The sequence below is a fragment of the Macaca fascicularis genome, chromosome 16 (genome assembly GCF_037993035.2).
Source record: "Macaca fascicularis isolate 582-1 chromosome 16, T2T-MFA8v1.1".
NCBI lineage: Eukaryota > Metazoa > Chordata > Mammalia > Primates > Cercopithecidae > Macaca > Macaca fascicularis.
Genome location: NC_088390.1, coordinates 50,894,103 through 50,921,273, shown reverse-complemented (window position 1 = coordinate 50,921,273; position 27,171 = coordinate 50,894,103). Strand labels below are relative to the sequence as shown.

The window sequence follows — 27,171 nt, the reverse complement described above, 5'->3', positions numbered from 1 at the left end:
TATATATGTATTTTTGAGATGGAACCTTGCTCTGCCACCCAAACTGGAGTGTGGTGGCATGAAATCATCTCATTGCAACCTTTGCCTCCTGGGTTCAAGCAATTCTCCCTGCCTTAGCCTCCTGAGTAGCTGGGATTACAGGTGCACGCCACCACACCCAGCTAATTTTTGTATTTTTAGTAGATACTGGGTTTCACCGTGTTTTCCAGGCTGGCCTTGAGCTCCTGACCTCAAGCGATCCACTGGCCTCAGCTTCCCAAAGTGCTGGGATTACAGGCATGAGCCACCATGCCCGGCCGTGAATATATTTCTATTTTATATCCATATGTATATGTGTATATAGGTCATCTTGAAGATGGTATGTCTACCATCTTGAAGCCATTATCTCCACTGCCTTTTCAATCGGTTAGCACTTCAAATATTTAAAGATAATTATCACTTTCTCTATTGTTGTTTCCTCCTCAGTCTAAACATCCCCAGTTCCTTTAATGATCATAATCTGCAATAATTTTCTGACCCTTTATCCCCTAAAATTCCTTTCTCTATTCCTCTTGACACGTAGCATTTATTCAACAGCACTGTCATATAATATGGCCCTCAGAGTTGAGAGGGACACTCAGAGCACAGTGGGACTGTTACTGCTTGTACTCTCTCTCTATTTTTCTATCAATGCTGTCTAAGTCTGGTTTATCTTTTTAAAACCACATATTTATACTACTGACTTGTAATAACCAATTTCCTTTCTACCTCTCTTCCGAATTTTATATATGTAAAGTCTGCCAATCAACAGGTTCCTTATTCTGTACTTGTGAAATTGCTTATCTACCAAAATGAAGGACTTCACACTAGTTCTTAGTGACTTTTACCATGCCAGCTTTAACCTCTCTACATCTTTTTGTAATGCGTATCAGAATATGCAGCAAGACAAGCTTCAGTTTATTCTTGTCTTTAACAAACTGACAACCCTCTGATATATTGATCTCTGGTGAATTGTGGTTCCTTCCATCTATGGTACACCTTCTGCTATGTTACTAACTGATTAGAGAGCATATTATTAGCTTCTTTAGCCAAACCCCATTTCTACTTGTGGGGATTATGTTATTTATTTACTCAACGAAGATTTATCAAGGGCTAATTCTGTGCCAGGAACCAAGTTGAGCATTGGCTATACAGAGATAAATCAACATCATCTTTGACCTCATGTAACTTATGATCCAGTATTTACATATTTATAATTATGTATAGACTTATTATGCTTATGATTGCTAGTCAAAATTTTGCTGAAAAAATTACCAATCTGGATAAAGCAAATATAGCACAATGTTCATTATTGAATTAAGGTGATGGGGTATCCAGGTGTTCACTGTATGATTCTGTCAACTTTTCTGTATATTTCAAAATGTTCATGCTAAAATGTTGGGGGGAAATTTGCCTGTCCCTCATAAGCTATATTTCTTTTATAATCCTCAGCTATGGAATGGTACATGTCTTTCTTTTAAACTCTTTGGATTGTTTTACTTGCTTTTTATGAACTTCAGGATACCCTCACCTTTTTCTCCCAGGATTCCTGGAAGAAACTGTGACATAATAAAAAGAATACTGACATTGGAGATGAGCTAGGACTCTTATTTTGAATCTGGCACCTACTGGCTTTCTCCCTTTGGATAAGTCATTTAATGTCTTTGAGCCTCAATTTTTCCTATTCCTAAAATGGAGTAATTATATTCACACTTTGTTGTGAAAATTAAGTAAAATTATGTATGTAATCACTTAGCGTATTTAAAATGCACCCTTCCCCACTTCCATGACTTTATCCATCTATCTACCTCACACATAACCATTATTTCCTTTCTTAGAAATCAGAATTAAGTGGTTAGTACCCATTTATGCTCTTTTCTTTCCTCTTTGAAAACTAAAATTCTCAGAAACTCAGATCCTTAATGCGTTATTGGATGCTTTTGTTTAGCAAATATGGTGTCAGAAAATATGAATTCATCTATAACCTTCAAGTTTCCTTTTTGTTCAGATATGGGATTAATGTTAGGAAAGTACCATTAATATCTTAAGTGATCTGTAATTGCTGTTAAGTTGTAAATGCTTTATTGCCAATTCCTGTCATGATTTAGTAGGTTTGTGTTGTCTGTGTCCTAATTGCTGTGTCTGCGACATGTTATCTCCTTCCTTCTATTTTTGCAACAAACCCTGTGCCTCCTTTGAGAATAAGTTCAATGCTCTGTCCTCCTGTGAAGGCTTCCTAAATCCCTTCCTTCAGGTCTTACTCAAAATATTCTCACTGCACTGTGTTATGTCTTAAAATATCTCACACAACTTACCACTAGATGGTAAGAACTGTGTGGCCAGAAAAAAGAACTTTTTCCGCTTTCTATCCCTAGTGTATGGGACTAGAAGGAACCAGTACGTACTTCTTAGACATAATTCGTGGATGCCTGGGGAGGTGAGTGATTAGAGTTCATTATCCCTAGGCCTCAGTTTCTTCCTCCAGGAAATAAGATAGGTCACCTGACTTCAAAAGCCTACGTAAGTAAGCAGTGAAATTTTATGATTCTTAGCCTTTCTATTATGTGACTCACTCAAATGCAGCATCCCGTTTTCATTTCAAGTATTTGTCTTAATGTCAGAGCTTTATGTATAGATCTGGAGGTTCTTAATTTTTAAGCAATAGGGATGGATGCTCATACATTCCCTCTCTGACTCTTTGCTGTGATTTGCTCAGTGGCTTTGCACCAAGGGTATGGATGAGTTCCCAACACGTCCTAGTTCCCCAACATATACTCCAGTCCAAACAAACAAAAATGTATCTCGCCATGCCCTTCAACCTCACCCTGCCATCCCCTCCATTTTGCAGATCACCTGTTTTAGAATATCTCTTCTGTCCTGTGTCCTGACTCTCTGAAGAAGGCCGAGTGGATTCACATATCCTGGAGTCTGGTGGGTGTCTAGATTAATATTAAGATGATGAGTCTTAGACCGTTTTATCCTTCATCGTCTGCTGAGTTTGAGTTGCTGGAAGATATTTAATTCTAACCTTCTATGATATTTGTGAGCTCATCTGATTATTCTGGACAGTCAGAAACACTTGGGGAGGATGAGGGGGCTTGTTAGGGAGGTGCAGGACCTCACATTTTCACCCCTGTTTCCTAACACTTTAAATTCCAACAATGCTGAACATACTTAATGTTCTGAATTCTCTACACTCTCACTCACCCCATTTCCCTCCACTTAACACACTCTTCAAATCTTCTCTACCTTTTTTGCCTGATAAAGGTTATTCTTCATCTGAGGCTCAACTGAAAACTGCTTCCTACAGAGAGAATTTTCTGATTCTCCTACTATAACTCTTACTAAACTGTTTGGTGATTATCTAATTATTTACATGATTTCTTCACTTAATGGATGCCATCGTTCTTGTTCATTATTGTAGTCCTAAAGCTTGACACAGTACCTGAAACACAAGAGTTGCTTAACTTGTCTCTATTGAATAAATTAATGAAGGTGGTAGTCCCTGCTGCCATTAAAGAAATTAAAATACCATAGAATGCACAAGATAAGCACACAAATAACCAGTATATTGATGCCTCTCATTTTACAACTCCCAAGGATCCTGTGGAGATAGCATTGTTTCTACCATTTTGCAGAAAGGAAAATGTAGCCTTAGAAGTTATATCAATTATCAAGTTATTCTACAGCCAGAAAGTGGCAGAATTGAATTTGAATGCCAGCCGTCACAGTGGAAGTTAAGTGTTCTCTCCATAATACTGCAACAATATGTAACAACTGTTGCAAAATTGGTACAAAAGTTGGCTGCATTGCAGAAATGAGAGAGTTCACTCCTAGATGACGTTTAAGCTTAGATCTGAAAGACAATGACTTGTTTTAAAAAATATTTTCAATTGCCAGAGCAAAACCAACCTCCTTTTTTGCATTATAATAAACTAAACCAATACAACCATATTTAATGTAAGAAGTGAAAGCTTATTCTCCTCTTGCTCTAATTACATTCCCAAGACATAACCATCATAAAGCCTATCTATATACGTGATATGACAGTTTTATGTTATTTAAATGAAATCATACTATAAATGTCCAACAGTCCTCTTCTTCTTCTTCTTTTTTTAAGTCAGTACAACTTGGACAACCTTCTATGGAGTATATTTATATCTACCTCCTGATTTTTAGCTGCTACATTTCATTCCTTTGTAGGAATGCTGTATAATTTGTTTAACCAGTCTCTTATTATGGGCCTTTCGGTGTTTTTTTTTGTTTGTTTGTTTGTTTTTTGTTTTTTATCCCTTGTAAATAATTCTGTAAGAATTCTCCTTGTATATATGTCTCTGAGTCCTCATTAAAGATTTTCTGTCCATCAATTCCTAAAATAGGATTTCTTAAATTATGGGTTATATGCAATTTAAATTATAAAAGAAACAGAGAATTGCACAGAATGTGAAAAAGTTGAAATTAGAGGGCAAAAACATTCAAGGTGGAACAAGTCACATAAATAAAGGCACCTAAAAGCATAAGTCACATTCTTTTATTTTTCCCAAGAAGTTTCCGCATTTTGACCCTTTGTGTGAGCTCTAATGACAAATTCCAGCTCCTGCCAAGAGACCACAAGCTATTTGTCAGTTTGTCTTTTTATTCTCCTTCTTGTCCCTTCAGTGATGAAGTCCCCAGAGGTTAAACACTCTCATTATTAATCTTACCACAAGAATCCCAGAAAACCAATGTTTGCTGCCCTTTGGTTCTTTATTTTAATGACTCCTCACCACACACAGACCCCTTATTGTGCTATTCACAACTTTCCAGATGAAACCAAAGGCTTGATTCAACTGTAGTCAAAGAAAATGAATTCTCCCCAATTCCACACACATACACACACTAACCCTCCTCTTTTCACCAGTGCCCAAAACTTAAAATTGAATGAACATGACATGAGATGTTTCTAAAGAGCTATCCCCCTGCCATCAGTTTTATTAAAGGCATAAATGTGCAGTCGCATTTAATGGTGTTTATTTTGAAACATGTGATGTTTACCCTTGAAAGCCTATTATGCATCTCTCACCTTACAGTGAACAAAAGGGCATTGTAACTTCATGTAGTCTGACTGCTTGCTTAAATTTAGGTCTGCACTCAAATGAGAAAAATACTTGAGTATCAGTCATCTTGGAATCCAAGGGACTTATTCATAGAGCATGTGGGGCTCTATTCATAAATGATTTATGTCTTTGCATAAAGGGGAGTGGGGGTTGTGTGTGTTGCCCAGAGAACCATCGTCTGCCTTTCCTGGGTAATTTATACAAGATCAATATTTATCAAGGTGAGCCAAGAATTGTGCCGTAACTCTCCGAGAGCCAAATACTTCATTTACAGTTCCTTCACCCATGGAAGGGAGCGTGACAGATTGAAATGTTTGCATAAAAGCTACTTAAAGAGGTTCTCACTTGGTTCCTGTTACTTTAAATGCGGGGTGATGCCTTGCAAGAAATTGCAGATTTCTCTCATAGATGTTGTTCATTGACTAACACATAGTAGATATTTAAAAATGTATTTGTTGAATTAATGACTAAAGGGAAATAAACAATCATAATAGAAATATTACTATTCCCAAAGAGAAAGAATGATTGCCCACTTTGTTTATTCTGTTAGTAAATATTAATTTAGCATCCATTAGGCATTTTGCATTGAATAAAGTCACAATTATTACCTGGAATGATCCCTATACATATGTGTGAACACTTTGAAACATGTTAATGAAATATATGCTCTATTAAAGGTTCAAAAAAGTGTTCTAGTAATAGAGATAAAGGATCAACTAATTCTGCATGGAGGCGTCTAGGAAAGGATAAGTGTTCTAGTAATAGAGATAAAGGATCAACTAATTCTGCATAGAGGCGTCTAGGAAAGGATAAGTGTAAGTAGGAGTTAAACAAAAAGTGAATGAGGAGGGGGATTTTTGGGGGAAGTAATAGTATGAATTAAGGAAGCATGAAAGACCTTTGAATTGCAGGAATGGGATAGATGTGTTGCCATCAGAGATTGGAGTATTTGTGTCAGTAAAAATAAATAAATCTGAAAGTTTCTATTAGAACTGGATTGTGAAAGGCATAATACACTCAACTAGTGAGCTATTACTTTATTTTGTAAGCAAGAAGAGACTCTCACAAATTTTTAAACATGGACATTACATGGTTGGATTTCTCATAGGGATATGTCTCTGGTAGCACAGTCTGTACTATTTACCATCTGGTGGAGATGAAAGAGAGGAGATGACAAGTTGGTGTAAATTTGTTTATCTCTGGTAGTGTCTCTTTGGAGTACTGTTTTGAGAAGGATTTTAAAACCGCATCTGGACTCATCGGGAAAGGCTTCAATGCAAAGAAATGATGCCTACCGTGAGTGTAAGAAGGAAAGCAGGGAAAGTGTCAGCAGACATAGCTAAACATTTGCCATCCCTGGATTAGCAGGACATTTGGAAGGTCTAGATGAGACATCATTAGTCTTTAATTAGGACAACCTCAATGTATGAGAGATGATAGGGGTAGGTTTATATATGATTATGATCTCCTGTGCACATATGACTTGAGGAATTATGTGTAGTTTAAAATGGAATAGAGGATGACTTTCTGAAGCTTGCAGTTTAAGATAGATCTTGAGAAAAGCAACCATAATTAATTAAGATAGGGAAAAGTAAATTGATAGTGGTAAAGAGGATAAAAAAGATGATTTCTGTATGATTTTTACACATAATGAGTGTAAAAATGCCACATAGTGTTTGTAGCATGAGTTTGAATCCCAGAGAATGCTCTGAAATGAATATTTAAACCTGGAATTTATCTGAATATAGGCAACATGTCTCATAGTTCAGGGATAATAATACTAAAGGAGAAGTCCACTGGAACACCAGCATTCAAATAATGGATAGTAGAAAAGGAAGATCCATGCAGATGACTTCACATTTCCAGAAAGAATATTTCCAATTTGAGAAAAACATAAAATTTGACCCTCTACCTTTCATTATCACACACAGAAAAACAAAAGGGATTTCCACTCCTGACTATGATAACTAGCTAGCATCTGATCAGCTATCCTGCAGAGAAAAACTGGAAAAGCTAGATTCAATTTTTTAAAATGTGCTTTAAAGTATGGGGAATTTACAAAGAAAGCGATAACTTAAGGGGCTAAAAGGAGAGGTGCAGAGATATGAACCTAATGTTAAGGCTTTGTATTACCTCTTGAGATTTTTGTGAATTTATAAGTGAAGGCAAAGGATCCAAGAGAAAGCAGAGCTTGTACATTTTCATGGGGCTGTGAAGCAAAATGTGGAATTTAGAACCTGCCAAGGATAAATGCCTGGTAAATACCACAGGATTTCAGTTGGTACCAGGGTTAATACTGGTAAGAGGCAAATGAGGCATGTATGGCACAAAATTTTAGGAGGTACTCACTCATTAAATCATGTGCCCTAGGTGGCTCACTTGCCTCATGTTAGTCCTGACTCACACTGGGATACTTGGAAGGTTGTCTATAACTACAGAAAAACTGGAAATAGATCACCCTTTATAAAGACCAGCTCTAAAAGAGATGGAGTCAGAACTGTGTTGAGAATTGCCTCTAGTATAACTGCCTGAGAGAAACAAAACCGAGTCCTCTCTGGAGGAAGAAAATGTTATCCAGAAACTCAAATTTTTGCTACACTTTTTTTGACACAATGCCTTCAATAAAAAATTACCAGGCATGCAAGGATATGAGGTCTAGTTATTAAAAAGCAAAAATAAAACAAGAATAAAAGCAGACAAGAGTGCCAGACTGGTAGGAGATCCAGATATTAAATTTATAAAACATAAACTTTTAAAAAACTGGGATTCGTATGTCCAAAATATTAAATAAAAAGATGGAAAACTTTAGCTGGGAATCAGACTCTATTAAAAAATCAAATGAAATCATAGACCTGAAAAATAAAACTGAAGTTAAGAACTCATTATATGACCCTAACAGATTAAACACAAGTGAAGTGAGACTTAATGAATGTAAAAATGTCAGTTGGAAATATACAGATAGAATAATAAAAAGAAGAATAGAAAATAAAGAAAAGGGTCTAAGATATATGGGACAACATAAAAATGTCTAAACTATGTGTAACTGCAATCCCATAGGAATGAAGAGGGATAATATAGCAGGAGAAATATTTAAAAAGATAGTGGCTGAAAAGCTTATACAATTGCTGAAGGACATTAGCTACAGATTCAAAAAGTGTAACAAACACCAAGCAAAACAAACAAACAAAAATCCTTCCAAAAAACCACAAAGAAACTCACATTAAATTCATCACAGTAATTACTGATGAAATGAAAGAAAATATTAAGGGCAACCAAAGGAAAAAAGATACATTAGCATTAAAGAAAGAATCCTAAAACTTACTGCTAACTTATAAGAAATTATAAAAACCAGGAGACAATTGAATGACATTTTCAAAATACTGAAAGAATAAAATCCTAGCAGCCTAGACTTCTATACCCAGAAAAATATTCTTCAAAAATATTGGCATAATGAAGACATATTTAGAAAATGCAAACTGAGGGAATTTATTAGCAACAGAGTTATAGTACATAAAATACTAAAAGAAGATCTTTGCATAGAAGAACAATGATTTCAGATGAAAAAAGAAAAATGCAGAAAATAATGAAGAACAACATAAAGATTACATTTGTGCTTAAATGTAAATACGTATTGACTGTATAAAACAACAATAGTAATGTTATATAAGGTTTACAATATATGTGTCATTTAAAAAAGTGGAAATCATAGCACAAAAGACAGCAAGGGTAAATTTTTTAATGTTTTGCATTGTCTTGCAATTAATAAAAATTTATATTTATGTTAAATATTAATAAATAATATATGTTTGAGTCTCAAGGATATATATTAAAGAATTTGTAAAAGTATTAGTAAGCTAATTGTGGGGAAATGCAACAATAAAGAATACTGGATTAATACAATGGCAGCTAGAGAGGAGAGAAGAAGAACATAGAAATTGATTTAATGCTAAGTATATCAATATGTCTTGAAATGTAAGTGGGTTAGCTATTCAAACAAAGATTTTTAGATGAAAAGAGCAGCGCAACTATATGTTGCTTAAAAGAGACATAATTTAAATGCAAAAAGGTTGAAAGTAAAAATGTACATAAAGATAGCATAACTTTTTCATCCTTATTGGTTTAAAGTTTGTTTTATCAGAGGTTACAATTGCAACCTCTGATTTTTTTTTCTTGGTAAATATTCCTCCATCCCTTTATTTTGAGCCTATGTGTGTGTTTGCACATGAGATGGGGCTCCTGAATACAGCACACCGATGGGTCTTGACTCTATCCAATTTGCCAGTCTGTGTCTTTTAATTGGGGACTTTAGCCTATTTACATTTAAGGTTAAAATTGTTATGTGTGAATTTGATCCTGTCATTATGATGCTAGCTGGTTATTTTGCACATTAGTTGATGCAGTTTCTTCATAGTGTTGATGGTCTTTACAATTTGGTTGTTTTGCAGTGGCTGGTACCAGTTTTTCCTTTCCACATTTAATGCTTCCTTCAGGAGCTCTTGTAAAGCAGGCCTGGTGGTGACAAAATCTCTCAGCATTTGCTTGTCTGTAAAGGATTTTATTTCCCCTTCACTTATGAAGCTTAGTTTGGCTGGATATGAAATTCTGGTTTGAAAATTCATTTCTTTAAGAATCTTGAATACTGGCTCCCCCTGTCTTCTGGCTTGTAGGGTTTCTGCAGAGAGATTTGCTGTTAGTCTGATGGGCTTCCCTTTGTGGGTAACCCAATCTTTCTCTCTGGCTGCCCTTAACATTTTTTCCTTCCTTTCAACCTTGGTGAATCTGATGGTTATGTATCTTGGGGTTGCTCTTCTTGAGGAGTATCTTTGTGGTGTTCTCTGTATTTCCTGAAATTGAATGTTGGCCTGTCTTGCTAGGCTGGGGAAGTTCTCCTGGATAATATCCTGAAGAGTGTTTTCCAACTTGGTTTCATTCTCCCCCTCACTTTCAGGTACACCAATCAAATGTGGGTTTGGTCTTTTCACATAGTCCCATATTTCTTGGAGGTTTTGTTTGTTCCTTTTCATTCTTTTTTCTCTAATCTGGTCTTCACACTTTATTTCATTAAGTTGATCTTCAATCTCTGATCTCCTTTCTTCCACTTGATTGATTCAGCTATTGATACTTGTGTATGCTTCATGAAGTTCTTGTGCTGTGTTTTTCAGCTCCATCAGGTCATTTAAGTTCTTTTCTAAACTGGTTATTCTAGTTAGCAATTCCTCTAATCATTTTCAAGGTTCTTACCTTGCTTGCGTTGGGTTAGAACATGCTTCTTTAGCTCCGAGGAGTTTGTTATTACCCACCTTCTGAAGCCTACTTTTGTAAATTCATCAAACTCATTCTCCATCCAGTTTTGTTCCCTTGCTGGTGAGGAGTTGTAATCCTTTGGAGGAGAAGAGGCATTCTGGGTTTTGGAATGTTCAGCCTTTTTGTGCAGTTTTTTCCTCATCTTTGTGAATTTATCTACCTTTGGTCTTTGATGTTGGTGACCTTCGATGGGGTTTCTGTGTGGACGTCTTTTTTGTTGATGTTGATGCTATTTCTTTCTGTTTGTTAGTTTTCCTTCTAATAGTCTGGCCCCTCTGCTGCAGGTCTGCTGGAGTTTGCTGGAGGTCCACTCCAGACCCTGTTTGCCTGGGTATCGCCAGTGGAGGCTGCATAATAGCAAAGATTGCTGCCTGTTCCTTCCTCTGGAAACTTTGCCCAGAGGAGCACCCACCAGATGCCAGCTGGAGCTCTCCTGTATGAAGTATCTGTTGACCTCTGCTGGGAGGTGTCTCCCAGTCCAGAGGCACAGGGGTCAGGGACCCACTTGATGCATTACATAATGGTAAAAGGATCAAGGTAACAAGAAGAGCTAACTATCCTAAATATATATGCACCCAATACAGGAGCACCCAGATTCATAAAGCAAATTCTCAGAGAACTGCAAAGAGACTTAGACTCCCACACAATGATAGTGGGAGACTATAACACCCCACTGTCAATATTAGACATATCAATGAGACAGAAAATTAATAAGGATATCCAGGACTTGAACTCAGCTCTGGACCAAGGGGACCTAATAGACATCTGCAAAACTCTCCACCCCAAATCAACAGAATATACATTCTTCTCAGTATCACATTGCACTTATTCCAAAACTGACCACATAATTGGAAGTAAAACACTCCTCAGCAAATGTAAAAGAATGGAAATCATGACAGTCTCTCAGACCACAGTGCAATCAAATTAGAACTCAGGATTAAGAAACTCACTCAAAACCACAGAACTACATGGAAACTGAACAACCTGCCCCTGGATGACTACTGGGTAAAAAACAATATTAAGACAGAAATAAATAAGTTATTTGAAACCAATGAGAACAAAGACACAATGTATCAGAATCTCTGGGACACAGCTAAAGCAATGTTTAGAGGGAAATTTATACCAATGAATGCCCACAGGAGAAAGTGGGAAAGATTTAAAATCAACACCCTGACATCACAATTGAAAGAACTAGAGAAGCAAGAGCAAACAAATTCAAAAGCTAGCAGAAGACAAGAAATAACTAAGATCAGAGCAGAACTAAGGGAGATAGAGACATGAAAAACCCTTCAAAAAAAATGAATGAATCCAGGAACTGGTTTTTTGAAAAGATTAACAAAATAGATAGATGGCTAGCCAGACTAATAAGAAGAAAAGAGAGAAGAATCAAACAGACACAATAAAAAATGATAAAGGGGATATCACCACTGATCCCACAGAAATACAAACTACCATCAGAGAATACTATAAAAACCTCTACACAAATAAACCAGAAAATATAGAAGAAATGGATAAATTCCTGGATATGTACACCCTCCCAAGGCTAAACCAGGAAGATGTCAAATCCATGAGTAGACCAATAACAAGTTCTGAAATTGAGGCAGTAATTAATAGCCTACCAACCAAAAAAACTCAGGACCAGATGGATTCACAGCCAAATCCTACCAGAGGTACAAAGAGGAGCTGGTACCATTTCTTCTGAAACTATTCCAAACAATACAAAAAGAGGGACTCCTCCTTAACTCATTTTATGAGGCCAGCATCATCCTGATACCAAACCTGGCAGAGACATAACAACAACAAAAAACAACTTTCAAGCCAATATCTCTAATGAATATAGATATGAAAATCCTCAATAAAATACTGGCAAACCAAATCCAGCAGCACATCAAAAGGCTTATCCACCACGGTCAAGTCAGCTTCATCCCTGGAATGCAAGGCTGGTTCAACATATGCAAATCAATAAACGTAATCCATCACATGAACAGAACGAATGACAAAAACCACATGAAAATCTCAATAGATGCAGAATAATACTTTGATAACATTCAACACCCCTTCATGTTAAAAACTCTCAATAAACGAGGTTTTGATGAAGCGTATCTCAACATAATAAGAGCTATTTATGACAAACCCACAGCCAATATCATGCTGAATGGGCAAAAACCAGAAGCAATCCCTTTGAAAACCGGCACAAGACAAGGATGCCGTCTCTCACCACCCCTATTCAACATAGTATTGGAAGTTCTAGTTAGTGCAATCAGGCAAGAGAAAGACATAAAGAGTATTCAAACAGGAAGTCAAATTATCTCTATTTGCAGATGGCATGATTGGGTATTTAGCAAACCCCATTGTCTCAGCCCCAAATCTCCTTAAGCTGATAAGCAACTTCAGCAAAGTCTCAGGATAGAAAATCAATGTGCAAAAATCAGAAGCATTCCTATACACCAATAATAGACAGAGAACCAAATCATGAGTGAATTCCCATTCACAATTGCTACAAAGAAAATAAAATACAGAGGAATACAACTTACAAGGGATTTGAAGGACCACATCAAGGAGAACTACAAACCACGGCTCAAGGAAATAAGTGAGGATACAAGCAAATGGAAAAATATTCCATGGTCATGGATAGGAAGAATCAATATTATGAAAATGACCATACTGCCCAAAGTAATTTATAGAGGTAATGCTATCCCCATCAAGCTACCATTGACTTTCTTCACAGAATTAGAAAAAACTCAACATGGATTAAAGACTTAAAGGTAAAACTCAAAACCATAAAAACCCTAGAAGAATACCTAGGCAACATCATTCAGGACATAGGCATGGGCAAAGACTTCATGACTAAAACACCAAAAGCAACTGCAATAAAAGCCAAAATTGACAAATGGGATCTAATTAAACTAAAGAGCTTCTGCAGAGCAAAAGAAACCAGCATCAGAGTAAACAGGCAACCTACAGAATGGGAGAAAATTTTTGCTATCTACCCATCTGACAAAGGTCTAACATCCAGAATCTACAAGGAACTTAAACAAATTTACAAGAAAAAGCAAACATCCCCATCAAAAAGTCAGCAAAGTATATGAACAGACACTTCTCAAAAGAAGACGTTTATGCAGCCAACAAACATATGAAAAAAAGATCATCATCACTGGTCATTAGAGAAATGCTAATCAGACCCACAATTATCAAAACCGTCTCACACCAGTTAGAATGGCCACCGTTAAAAAGTCAGGAAACAGCAGATGCTGGAGGGGATGTGGAGAAATGGGAATGCTTTTACATTGTGGGTGGGAGTGTAAATTAGTTCAACCATTGTGGAAGACAGTGTGGCAATTCCTCAAAGATCTAGAACCAGAAATACCATTTAACCCAGCAATCCCATTACTGGGTATATGCCCAAAGGATTGTAAATCATTCTACTATAAAGATGCACATGTATGTTTATTGCAGCACTATTCACAATAGCAAAGACTTGGAACCAATCCAAATGCCCATAAATGATAGATTGGATAAAGAAAATGTGACACATATACACCATGGAATACTATGCACCCATAAAAAGGATGAGTTCATGTCCTTTGCAGGGACATGGATGAAGCTGGAAACCATCATTCTCAGCAAACTAACACAAGAACAGAAAACCAAATACCACATTCTCTCACTCATAAGTGGGAGTTGAACAATGAGAACACATGGGCATAGGGAGGTGAACATCACACACTGGGGCCTGTCATGGGGTGGGGGACTAGGGGAGGGATAGCATTAGGAGAAATAGTTAATGTAGATGACGGGTTGATGGGTGCAGCAAACCACCATGGCACATGTATACTTATGTAACAAACCATACTTTCTGCACATGTATCCTAGAACTTAAAGTTTAATTTAAAAAAACAAGAAAGATGACATAACTACAGTAATATCATACAAAATAGATTTAAGGTGAAATTATTAATATAGGAGTTTTTTTTTTTTTTTAAACATTTTATAGCAGTAAAGGGGTCAATTCACCAGAAAGGTAGCACAACCATACATTTGTATGCACCCAGTAAGAACACTTTAAATTTATAAAGCAAAAATTGATAGAACTAGGTGAAATAGACAAGCCCAGAATCATTGTGGGGAACTTCTTGTTTTGTTTTGTTTTAAGCAACTGAATTTGGGGATGGGTTGTTTTACGTCAATAGATAAACAGAAGTATACATCTCCTCATTCTCAAATTATTTTCCTAGTTTATTTTTAAACTATTTTATTTTAGATTCAGGTGATATATGTGTTTTTTTGTTACATGAGTATATTGCATAATGGGTGAGGATTGGGCTTCTAATGTACCCATTACCCAATAGTGACCACTGTACCCAGTAGGCAATTTTTCAACCTTGTCCTCCTTTCCACCTTCCCCCGTTTTGTAGTCCCCAGTGTCTATTTTTCCATCTTTATGTCCATGTGTACCCATTGTTTACTTCACACTTATAGGTGAGAACATTCAGTATTCGATGTTCTGTTTCTGAGTTAGTTCATGTAGGATAATGGCTTCCAGCGCCATCCATGTTGCTGCAAAGGAGATGATGTCATTCTTTTTATGGCTGCATAGTATTCCGTGTGTGTGTAGACACACACACACACACATATATACGATAGGAGATTTTAATGTACCTCTGACAGAAGGTTAAAAAACAAGAAGAAAAAAGACACATTTAGTAAGAATACAGATCTACACAATACAATTTAAAAATGTGTATCCATTTGGCACCAGATTTGACTCTCTTCACATTGCTGGGAGTAGTTTCTCATATTGTACCTATTAAATCTTTTGGAAGAGAATTTTGTTTGATTTGGCACTGCTTTTGAAGTAGGGTGTGAGAACTCCAGTTATGGTCTCTCTCTCTCTCTCTCTCTCCGTGTGTGTGTGTGTGTGTGTGTGTGTGTGTGTGTGTGTGTGTGTGACTTTAGAGAAATCTCTTTGGCCTCATTTTTGGGGAGAGGGATACATCCTAAAAAATGAAAACATTTTTATTCTTCTCCAAGTGAAGTGAAACAGGCTAACACAGGGTTGGTTCTCCTTACCTCCTTAGAAAGATAAATAACTTGCCAAGTGCTTCTTATTTTCCAAAGGGCCTTAAGTTGTTTAAAATGGGCCATGGGCCACAGAGTCCTATTATTAGAAAATAGAAGTATAGTAAGAGCTTTTAGAAAGGCAAGCAAGAAAAACAGAAAGAGAAGGGATCTAGACTCAAAATTTGGAGCCCTGGGTTTCATATTTGAGAATGATCCTCTACAGAGAGTGCCAGAGCAATAAACCAGGAGAAGGACCTTATGACAGTGATGTGCTGGAGGTACTGGTTCATACTGGCTTGCAAGAAACTTTTGTGTACATGTCTTCCCAAATCCAAGTTCAGTACCGTTACGTTGGTGACTTAAATGTATATGTGGTAGGAGTATTTATATCAGAGAAATTGGCGAATGGTACAAAACAAGACTGTGTGTTGGGGAAGCTAGTTTTTAAACATTTAGCAGTATACCATAGCCAGAAAATTACCACTGAATTTACCCTCTGAAAATACCATCTGAATATAGGATTAGAATAAGACTGCCAGGTAGGAAACAACATCCTACCCTAGGACGATGACCCTCCTTGATAACTTGAGAATCCGCTCAAGTTTCAAGTGGACATCTGTACAACTAATGAGGGCAGGGTGAGGAATTAAGGAAGGAAGTCTCCAAGTTAAACCTCGGGACTGGACAGGAACATGTTAATATCTGCTGAGTTTTAGATGGGAGTGTAGACATCACTATTACAATGTTTGTGTTTGTGTAAGTATTTATACAAGATTGTGCCTTCCATTTCATATATATTACAGAACAGGAAAATGTTGTCAGCTTCATTGTGAAAAAGATGTTTTTGGAAGAGACAGAGATTTCTCAATTGAGACCTGAGAAGACTTGACTTTTGATATTGCTAAGTTTCACACAGGTCATAGATGAGTGCTAATCTGCTAATGACTCAGACTGCATTTGATGCAATGTTCCCTGTGTCAAAAATGAAACTTATATAGATGTATAGCAAAACAAAGTATATCAGAACATGCGAAGAATGAGGGAGATGGTGATTGTGACGGTGGAAGTTTCCTCCTGATTTCCAGAATTCTCCTTTGATGCAGAAGTTAGGCCATAATAGAGTCTTCAAAAATGAGCTATTAATGATAGTCTAGCCTTTACAGCAGTAAAACCATGTCGATAGATTATAGGATTTCTTTATCATCACCATGACTGCTTCTTGGAAACCACTGAGTTGGCAGCAGCTGTGTTCATTAAAGGCTGAGTTCTCAGAATTGTTTATAAAACTAAACAACCCATAGATTTCTACTGGCAGAAACTAGTCATTGGCATTCTATGTCTTAGTCGCTATTCCTTTTTCACATGGGGCTTGGCAAGACTGACATATGTCTCAGAATCGTATGTGCAATTTTAGTTAAACACGGACTCTCTTTCCCTCCTTCCCATCTCCTTTGGGTACAAAGAAAATTTTTAGATCCTTATTTTTCTCCCTATTCATAGGTTTAAGAGAACATTGCCTTATATAAAACAGTAAATGTCTGACTATTACCTCACCCTTTTTGATGAAATGTGCTGTAGAATATTTGATAGACCTTCTTGTTAAAGCTTTAATATGAAGTCAATAATTAACTGAGCAATCAATATATAGTTGGCCTTTAGAAGTGCCAACACCATGATCTGAAGAATAGTGAAATATGTTTACTTTTTCACTTTAAGTCAACTTTCAGCATTTTCAGGGTTAAGACTCTAGAGTAACTTGAGTCAAGGCTACTGTGGAATTCACAGTAATTCTCTTGAATTCCATCTATTACATTTGAAAATTATATTTGAATGTCCCCCAGATTTAAGTGCTTTTAATATTTTGGTACAAAGCATTTTCACATTCATTATCTTATTATAGCCCTCTAAAATTATAAGGGTAAATAAAGTAGATATTAGCAATAATGATAATTACTGTGTTGGTGAAAGTGATGCTTTTAATAATGATGATAACGATGGTGGTGACTACAATTTAAATGCCTCCTAAGTCCCAAGTCTTGTGATAGCTTTATATATATTATATCATTTAATCGTCTGAACAGCATTGAGGTAGAGTGCTTCAACTCAAATATATGAAGTGATTTGTCCAGGGTCACATAGCTTATAAATATTAGACCAAGGTTTGGAACCCAAGTCTTCAGTCTTCTGGGCCAAGTTACTTTTAATCTATGAATTGCCAAATGCAATGCATAAAATGCCTTTATAAGTCCATAGGATGGTTGACACGCCTCACTTCCATCAGAACTTGGATTAATCTCACTTTCTCTGAGAAGCATTCTCTACCACTTATCAGCCATCTGACTTTAGGCAAATTATTTGACATGAGTTTACTCATCCATAAAAAGGAGGTAACTCATCCATGTTGGCTCTGTCTTTGCTACAAAGATCAAATAACTTAACCAAAAAGCCTAGAAAAGTCTGGCAAATAATATGAACTTAATAGGTTGTGGTTCACATTTCCACACTGGTCACTGGCCTTCTTATGCTTTATTGCAATTATGAGAAGCACATGAGGCAAAACAAGGGTCACATCAACCCAAAGCTCACAGAGTTTGGATGTTAGCACGTTATTCCTAATCACTCAGATTAGCCAGCAAGTCGGACTCCTTTCTCTTTGTCCAAAGCTTAGCAGCATTACACTGGACCTTAATCCTGCTATAACTAAGGGGCAGTAATATGTCTTAAAGAAAGATCTTTAAGAGAAAGGAAAACTTGAGAACCCTGGAAGGTCCATCCTGGAATGAGCCAAAGCTAACACTTCCTCAAAAAACAAAGGAATTTCCTTCCCCTCAACCCCGCCCAGCATATTTTATGTATAGTTTCTAAGAGGTCAGCTAAGAAAAATGGGCTTGAGCCAATCCAATATTGGCCAACTACTGTAACATATTTCTCTTCAATACCTGGTGAGGCAATGGTGTTCAAGAAAAAACCACACAATGCAAAGTGAGCAAAAACACAGCCAACCCTAAATTCTACATCACTAGTCTTCTCCGACCTTGGGGTAAAAAAGACACTTTTGGCCAAAGGCTATGAAGTAACGCTCTTCATTAGCTTACTTCTTCTCTGTGTCCAAATGATAAAATAAAATTCTGACATGAAAAAATAATATTTAGAATTTTCCCTTTGTAGTCTTCAAAATAGTGATTATCCTCGTTTTCTCTCTTCTCAAAAAAAGAAAACACAAACTCTTTATAAATTTAGATTGAGTTATTTTTCCTTTATTTGAAATGTTTCTTTATGTATGATATCACATGTATTATTTCTCTGTATTACTATACCCCTTAAGGTAAGCAGATGTCATAATCTCTATTTTGTGGATAGGGAGGGAAGCTTAGAAAATTTTGTAACATATTGATATCTCAGTTAGTAAATTGTAGAACCAGAAATGGAACCTATGACTTGAGATTGTTTCTCAAAATCAGAGCATTCTCAGATTGTTTTTTTGTTTGTTTGTTTGTTTGGTTTTTTTTTTTTTTGAGATGGAGTCTCGCTCTGTCTCCCAGGTTGGAGTGAAGTGGCACGATCTCGGCTCACTGCAACCTCCGCATCCTGGGTTCAAGCGATTCTTCTGCCTCAGCCTCCCAAGTAGTTGGGATTACAGGTGTGTGCCACCATGCCCAGCTAATTTTTGTATTTTTAGTAGAGATGTGGTTTCACCATATTGGCCCGGATGGTCTCGATCGCCTGACCTCATGACCCACCCGCCTCGGCCTCCCAAATTGCTGGGATTACAGGCATGAGCCACAGTGCCTGGCCCAGAGTGTTCTTATTTTGCCTTTGTTGTTACTGTTTTTGTTGTGTTGTGTATGTGTTTTCTCTATACACACCAAGTACAGAGTTTAGCTCTGTAAAAACATTAAAAACAAAACAGCAGAAAGGAATAAAGCTGTTACCATTTAGAAATTTACCTTATAGTTGGTAGACACATAACATTATTCAAAGCAGGAAGCAAAGTCAGTATTACCATTATTTTTAAGAGACAGGGTCTCTTTCACCCAGACTGGAGTGCAGTGGTGGGATCATCACTCACTGCAACATTAAACTCCTGGGCTCAAATGATTCTCTCACCTCAGCCTCCATAGTAGCTGGGCCCACAGGCATGCACCACTATGTTGGCTAATCTTTATTTTTTGTAGAGACAGGGTCTCACTATGTTGCCCAGGCTGGTCGCAAACTCCTGGCCTCAGGTGATCCTCCTGCCTTGGCTTCCCAAAGCATTGGGATTATAGGCCTGTGCCACTGTGCCTGGCCAAGCAAAGTCATTGTAGTTAAGCACTGGGAAGGTTGAGCAAACCAATGGTAAAATTTGGATGAGAGTCACTGGGGAGGTTTCTGGGCATAGTTGCATATCCACCTACCTATAAAATCTAGAGCCCTGGTTTTCCCATCTACTGAGACTCCAGGGGTAGGGGGCCTGTCCTACTGAATTGTCTATGCTTCTAGGAAGCTCTTTCATTGTATGTGAGTGAAATGTGCTTTTATTATCCTCTACTGCCTTTATCACAGGACTCAACCTGTTCTACTCGTTGTCCCTAAAACATAACAGAGCCTCTCACTGTGTACCCATATCCAGTTCATGAGATTTGTAGGAGCTCCCTGTGGATGTGGTATTTGGAAAAAAGATTTTGGATGACTGTGTCAACCTGTTGGGATGCTTCCCTAAGAGTCCACTGGAGGAAACCATAGTCAGGAGGGAAATTGGGGTTTAAAATTTAAAGACAGAACTATGTGTTGAGCTAACGGGGCAACACTAGGATAAAACAATAGCTGGGCAATGAGAGTTAGTGGCTTAATAACCAGGAGAATAAAAGCAAGAATTAATGTATGGAACAGGTGAAATTAGGCAGTTTAAGCAGTCTTAAAATCTTGGATTTTTCTTTTTTTGCAGAGTTACACCCAAGCTGCCAGAGTTCTTTAAAGACATCAGGGGAGGCCGGACAGTTTTCCCAAGCTATTCCCCATCCATAAAATGCCCTTCTCTCCCTATCAATTACTTCAATTTCTACATTTTCGGCATGGCCTACTTCTAATGTTTTCTTCCGCAGAGAATTGTTCTTAGCCACTCAGACTATAGGAATCACGCTCAGTTGCCATATATTGCAAACAGTTCAGTGTCACCATTTCCTTTGCTACATACAAAGTCTTTCCTCCAAATAGAATACAAACCTATTACAGAGATGCAAAAACATGATGCCTTTTGAAAATCCCAAAGGCCTTAGCACACTAATTATTATCATTATAGCAAACACATATCTAGCACTTACTATGTTCTCTTCCAAGCACTTTTCACACATTACCTCATTTAATCCTGACAACCACTTATGCAGCATTTCCTATTGTCATTTTATTTTACACATGAGGAAACTGAGTCCTAGGCCGTTTAAGAGAGAGTCCCAAGGTGACCCTGCTTAAACCAGAGATCTCTCCAGACCCAGAACAATTTCTCATTGGCACCTTCACTTTGCTCGACTGCCAAAAAAGTAGATATTGACGTGGAATCTCAATACAGCACCTGGCTGGAGAGCATTGCTTGTCTGATGATTCACACTTTTAAATAAAAATAATAAAACTCTTGGCTGGACAGCTTCACTTCCACAGTCCAGCTGGGATGTGGTCACTGTGGTTCCAAAACACACTTGGGTGATATTTCAGCTTGAATAAGTGTAATTTGCACATTCGGTTGTCAAAATTCTGCACGGAGGTCTTGTGATCACACTCCTTGTCAGGCATCTGCCAAAAGCTTGCTAATGTTTTGGCTCCCTTGTCCTGCTGGTTTTTGCTGGAAGTGACCTAGAGGAGGGTGGGATGCCTTCTCCTTTAGTTGAAACCCAGGTTAAAATGGGACAATCTGGGTGAGTGACCCAAACCTAAGTCCCGGTTCAACCATTATTTACTGAGCATTTAGTATGTATCAAGCATTTTCCTGTATTTTATTGCATTGACTCTTCCTGGTAGTGCTCTGAGGTGGGCGTCGTGATCTGTATTTTACAGATGTGGAAGTAGATTCAGATGTGAAAGGCCATTCAGTGAGTAGAACTGAAGAGATCTGATTCCAGGTTTCCTGCCCTCATCTCCATATCAAGGTGCTTCTAGTTCACTTTGAGGTGAATAAAGTAAAGAATGGAGGGGTAATAGAATAAAGATAATAATAATAGCCGGGCGCGGTGGCTCACGCCTGTAATCCCAGCTCTCAGGGAGGCAGAGGCGGGAGGATAGCTTGAGCCCAGGAGTTCGAGACCTGCCTGGGTAATATAGCGAGACCCCGTTCTCCACAAAAAGGAAAAAAAAAAAAAAAAGACAAAAAAGATGATAATAATAATAATTACAAACATCACTACCAACATTTATTGAGACCGCACTGTGTGCCAAGCACTATGGGAATACTTTACAGGTGTCACGTCATTTTACCCTCACAACACCCATAAGAGGTAGTAGGCACTAGTATTTCCCCCATGTTACAAAGAAGGAAAATGATGCTCAGAGATGTTAAGCAGGTTAGCAAATGATGTGCCAAGATTTAAGCCCAGACATTTTGTTGCCAAGGCTTGCCACAACAGCTATATGAAAGCATGGGAGTATTAGATTAGATTCCTCACCTGCCCCATAGCTTCAAAGAAAGCACCAGGAGAAAGTGTGAGGTCAACAATTTGAAAAAATTTATCAGGTTGTCAACATTTCCAGTGGAGCCCATTCAGCCAAAGTCACCATTTTCAACATTAACCGCCATGTTGCAAGGCTGACTTAAGAATATTGAACTCAGACTCTGAGGAAGACGATGGACTTATTGAGATGGAGCCTCACCTGGCTTGGAGTCCAGGATGTCCAGGCTAAATCTGCATCATTTAGTCCTTTTCACCCCGTCTTATTGGATTGGGAGTAAGCTGGAAAGAAAATCTGCGTGCTTTGCCAAAGCTTTGGGAATTCACAGCCCTGTCACTCAGAGATGAGAAGGATCCTTTAGTTAGAAAAAGTTCTAAATCACCCCTTCTGAACGAGGATCAGTGATGTGCCTTTCCGTAGTCAGGAGAGCTATCACTCCTCCCCACGAGGAAACTGGGCAGTCACAGTGAATCCTGGAAATGCGAGCTGCTCCCAGAGTGGTTGAGAACAGACCTGAACTCAGTTGCTCACTTCTTGGTACCAAAGGGATTGAGCTGTGCCTTGCAAAGGAAGAGCGAGAAAGAAAAGAATAGCAGAATGAGGTTTTGTTTTATATCCAGTAATCAACCCACCAAATTAAAAATGAGCAGGGCAGTTTTGTGTGTGATTGTGATTTGCTACACTGTTTTCCTTTCCTCTCTTATTTTAAAAAAAATGCTAATTAAACAATATTATAATGACATTAAAAGAAGTACATTATTTATTTATTTATTTTGAGACAGAATCTTGCTCTGTTATCCAGGCTGGGGTGATGCAGTGGAGCGATCTTGGCTCACTGCAACCTCCGCCTCCCAGGTTCAAGTGATTCTCCTGCTTCAGTCTCCCGGGTAGTTGGGATTACAGGTGTGCACCACCATCTCCAGCTAATTTTTGCATTTTCAGTAGAGACAGGGTTTCTCCATGTTGGCCAGGCTTGTCTCGAACTCCTGATCTCAGGTGGTCTGCCTGCCGCGGCCTCCCAAAGTGCTGGGATTACAGCTGTGAGCCACCGTGCTCGGCCAGAAGTTTAATAAAGAAGATATTCACATTCCACTTTTGGCTTGTGGAATATGGGATAGTCTTTGCTTGTGCATCATCCATTCTTAAGTAACTGTAATCAGACAATAGAGTGAGTGTTTTTCCATGTTGTCACATATTCCTTAAAAATATTCCTTGCTGGGCATGGTGGCTCATGCCTGTAATCCTAGAACTTTCGGAGGCTGAGGCCAGAGGATCTCTTGAACCCAGGAGTTCAAGACCAGCCTGGACAATACAATGAGACCTTGTCTTTACTAAAACTAAAAACATAGCCGGGCATAGTGGCACATGCCTGTGGTTCCAGCTACTCAGGTGGCTTGAGGTGGGAGGATCACTTGAGCCTGGGAAGTCAAGGCTGCAGTGACGAGAGATCGTGTCACTGCACCTCAGCCTGGGTGACAGAGGAAGGAAGACCCTGTGTCAAAAAAAGAAAAAGAAAAATTGTTTCAAAAGAGAATTCAATGTGTCGATTACAAAGCCCATTGCTTCTTTTCTGTCTTAATTTTGCTGACATGCTGATATTTTAATCTCCATTCTAGAGTGTGAGCTTATTCATATCCATTTTAGAGGAAGAAGGAGGTTTGAAAATGAAGGGACATGCACATTTGTCTACCCTGTCATGTGTTAATGGTTCCCGTTAAGAATAAAACAGAAAACAGGATCAGATAAGAGGAAAAACAGAAGAAAAAAAGATCAAAACTGTTCATTAAAATGAGTTTTATTCTAGTTATTTTCAGGTAAGGAGATCCAAGGTTAAAAAAAAAAAAAAATGCACTAACCAGCTGACAAACAGCTCTGCCCTCCGGAGGCTTGGCAGACACTCAGCAGCTGCTCCCAGGGGCAGGCACCTCTGGCTGTGCCAGCAGCTGTGCCAAGGCTGGACAAGGTCGGGGGGGGGAAAGAAATGCCTCACATACCTTTGGATCTGTTTAGTCATTGACGCAGGAAATAGGTCTGTGTTGCTCAGCTGGTAGCATCATTGCCTTTGCCTGGAAGGTCAAGGGTTCAAGGACCACACTAAAAATTTGGCAACTTCCCAAAGTCAATGCTCGCACTGTCATGGAAGGCGGGTGGCGATGAACGCTGGAGAAAGGAATGCTGTCTCCACATATCCCAGGAAAAAGGGGCTCACAGGGGCAAAACAGACACCACACCACTCAGTTTACTTTGACCCATAAGCTTCAAAGTACTCCAGTGTGGAACTAGCAGAACTGTCATCCAGGGGACAGGATGGTGTCATAGGCGCCTCTAGAAGGCAAGTGGAGTTTGGGGCTTTCTGATGCGTGCTCTACCACCTTTTTTTTACTGAACCCTCAGCTCAGCCTCTGTTTCAGCTTTGAGAAACTCAGAAACGAAGAACAGAGCAAAATTGTGGGCAGATCCTCAGGAAGAAAAGAGGCCCACACTTACTGAGTAAACTAAGCCTGGAATTCAGGTCCACAGCCCAGTAGAATAATCTCTTTGTAAACTTCTCCAAAATGCTTATGTGCATTGCGGCTTGAAAGTTCAATGTTATGCACAAAAGCAATTTACTATAATATTTAAGATATTTAAATTAGTTTAAAAGTTTAAAAAGCATGATTATATTTGACATTATTTGGAATTATTTATAGTTAATACACTGGATAATTTTGCTTTTGGCTAAATATTGGAAATTTGGGGAAATAATAAAAAAAATGATAGTAGAGAGGGAGTTCAGCGAAGGTAAATGTGGAAATACATCTTTTAAAATAAAACAAGCCTACCCCACTAAAAGATAGATCACTTAAGCCTGAAATACAATTTATCCTTCTGCCTAAAGAATTTCTATGGCAGCAGGTGTGGCCTGAACAACAGTGCACACCTGAGTTGTCTGTGCATGGAGTAACATTTTGGCTTACAAGTTACCACAGGGCTAATTGTTGCTTATTTATTTCGTGGGCTGCTCTGATCCTAGATACCTTTGTCCCAGAAATGTGGGAGATTGAGTAGGTGTGGGGATGGTGCTCTTCAGTAAAATTGTCTTTAGACTGGAGAAGGTAGAGTAACAGGCAGTTTCTTGTTAGTCTAAAGGAAAAAAAAATCTCTGACTCCTTTTCCCTTGAAATAAAACACCTTGCTTGCAACCAGCTACAAGAGAGGTTTGAGGCTGGCTTGCATTGGGACCCTGCCAGCAGGTCCAAGTCTGGTGTTCATGCTCCCAGTACATCTTTTGCTGTCGTATCACGAATTTTTTATTTAGTTAGTTATTAAGAGCTATCTTTCTGCTCCTACCCTCAAAGACCTAAACATGACCTCTCATCTTTTGAAACCAAAGACAGAGTGAAACAATCCCCAAAGAAAGGAAATCCTACAAAGTCTAATGGAAGTTACACAGTTTTGGATTTCCCTTGGCATTTTGTGGTACCTGTCTCTAGTCCTTAGTGCTTTCTACCTAAATTACTAACATTTCCTCTCTTTGTGAGGACAAGGTTCTTCTTTAATTTTTTAATAGCTTTATTGAGATATTCACATATCTCACATATGATTCACCCATTTAAAGTATATGCTTCAATGGCTTTTATTATATTTACAGAGTTCGGCAGCCATCATCTTAATCAATTTTTTAACATTTTCATGATCACCCCCAAAGAAATCCCAAATGTTTTAGACAACACTCTCCAATCCTCCTGTCCTCCCAGGTCTAGGAAACCACTAATGTAATTTTTGTCTCTATGAATTTGTCTATTCTGGATATTTCATATAAATGGAATCAATTCTCTCTTTAAGCATCCTACTATTCTTCTACAGAGCCTGGCCAAAAGCCTCGTACCTAGTAGGCCTTTTAGCAAGGCTAGTTACTTGATTTAGGTATATTAAATGACTCTTTTAGGATCAGTATAGTTCATGAGTGGGTAACTGGATAGTCCTAGATGAAAGACCTCATATGCCATTACCCATGGTGTGTTAATGGTCTGGATAGTATCAGAATGAAAAGACAGCCTATGAGTCATAGCTTCCCCTAGATGAGGTCCCACAGACATGGCCCCCTGTACTCCTCGTCTGTTCAATGATATAACACGGACGCCATCAGCTCAACAAATCAGAAATCGATTCCCTAGAAGACTGGAGTTCTCTTATGAGTTGGCACACCATGCTGCGTGTTAACAGGCAATAACACTAAAATGCACTAAAGACCATGTAATTTATTCCCAACATGCTGTTATTCTTTCCAAAACATTAGCTTTGGAGCAGAACGTTTGCTAAATGTTGTCTTTATTTCCAAAGCTTGGGGTAAAGATCATATGCAACCAATGACTGAGAGATAATTGGCCACTTTACAGTTTTAACCTCAAATGAACTCCCCCGTCTGAGTAAATTTCCTGGTAAAAGATCCCATTTTAATAGAATGTGAAAGCTGCAAGAAAGATGGAGCTTACAGATCACAGTATGGTCTGTTAGATAAATGACCAGGAGTAATATTTCTTAAAACCACATTTTGTAGACAGAGTTAACAGAAAACCCAGGAAAAAAATACCCAGTGGTTCAGCATTCATGCTTAAATGAAAATAGCATGTGTGTTTTCAGCCCAAGTTGTGCCAGGACTTGGAGGGAAATTGGCAAGGATTAAAACCAGGAGTCTTTTGGGGGTTATTGGGTATTGTCATCCTGGACCTGACCTCACAGCTTTCTCTTGGAGGAGAAAGCAAAAAGTAGCTGTGCTAAAACTTTGCTCTAAGAGTTGCCACAGAGTCCAGAAAGTTCCTCTTCTTGCAGTTGGCTTATTTTCCCTGAGCTGGCATTGAGCCAGAAGTCAAGTTATTATTTTGTTTAATAGTTGAAGAAATGACCATCTTGTGCTTTTTAACCTAAAGGTGGCCTTGACTGCAGATCCCTGGATGTGGTGAAGCACCTAAGAAGGTCAGTTCTTCCAATACAATGGGAGGGTGCTATTGCTGTGCATTTAAAGTGAGGTCCTTGGTTTCCTCGTTTGGATTATCATCTTTGGTGAGGTTTG

The 27,171-nt window shown here is 38.2% G+C and overlaps 1 protein-coding gene across 10 annotated transcripts in view; it reads left to right on the top strand.

Annotated features, from left to right (window-relative positions):
- Window positions 1-27,171, top strand: part of PCTP (phosphatidylcholine transfer protein) — a 110,695-nt gene that overhangs the window by 35,067 nt on the left and 48,457 nt on the right. For 3 of the 10 annotated variants that reach the window (XM_045375055.3, XM_074019263.1, XM_074019262.1), the window contains exon 6: window positions 2,867-2,949. The exons of 5 other annotated variants lie outside the window; for them this stretch is intronic. In XM_045375055.3, coding sequence (XP_045230990.1) covers window positions 2,867-2,914 — 48 coding nt within the window. In that variant the 3' untranslated portion in view covers window positions 2,915-2,949. Of the gene's footprint in view, window positions 1-2,866; window positions 2,950-10,702; window positions 13,471-20,406; window positions 21,092-27,171 lie in introns of those variants that run through there. 2 more of the 10 variants (XM_045375054.3, XM_045375056.3) reach the window with 2 other exon arrangements.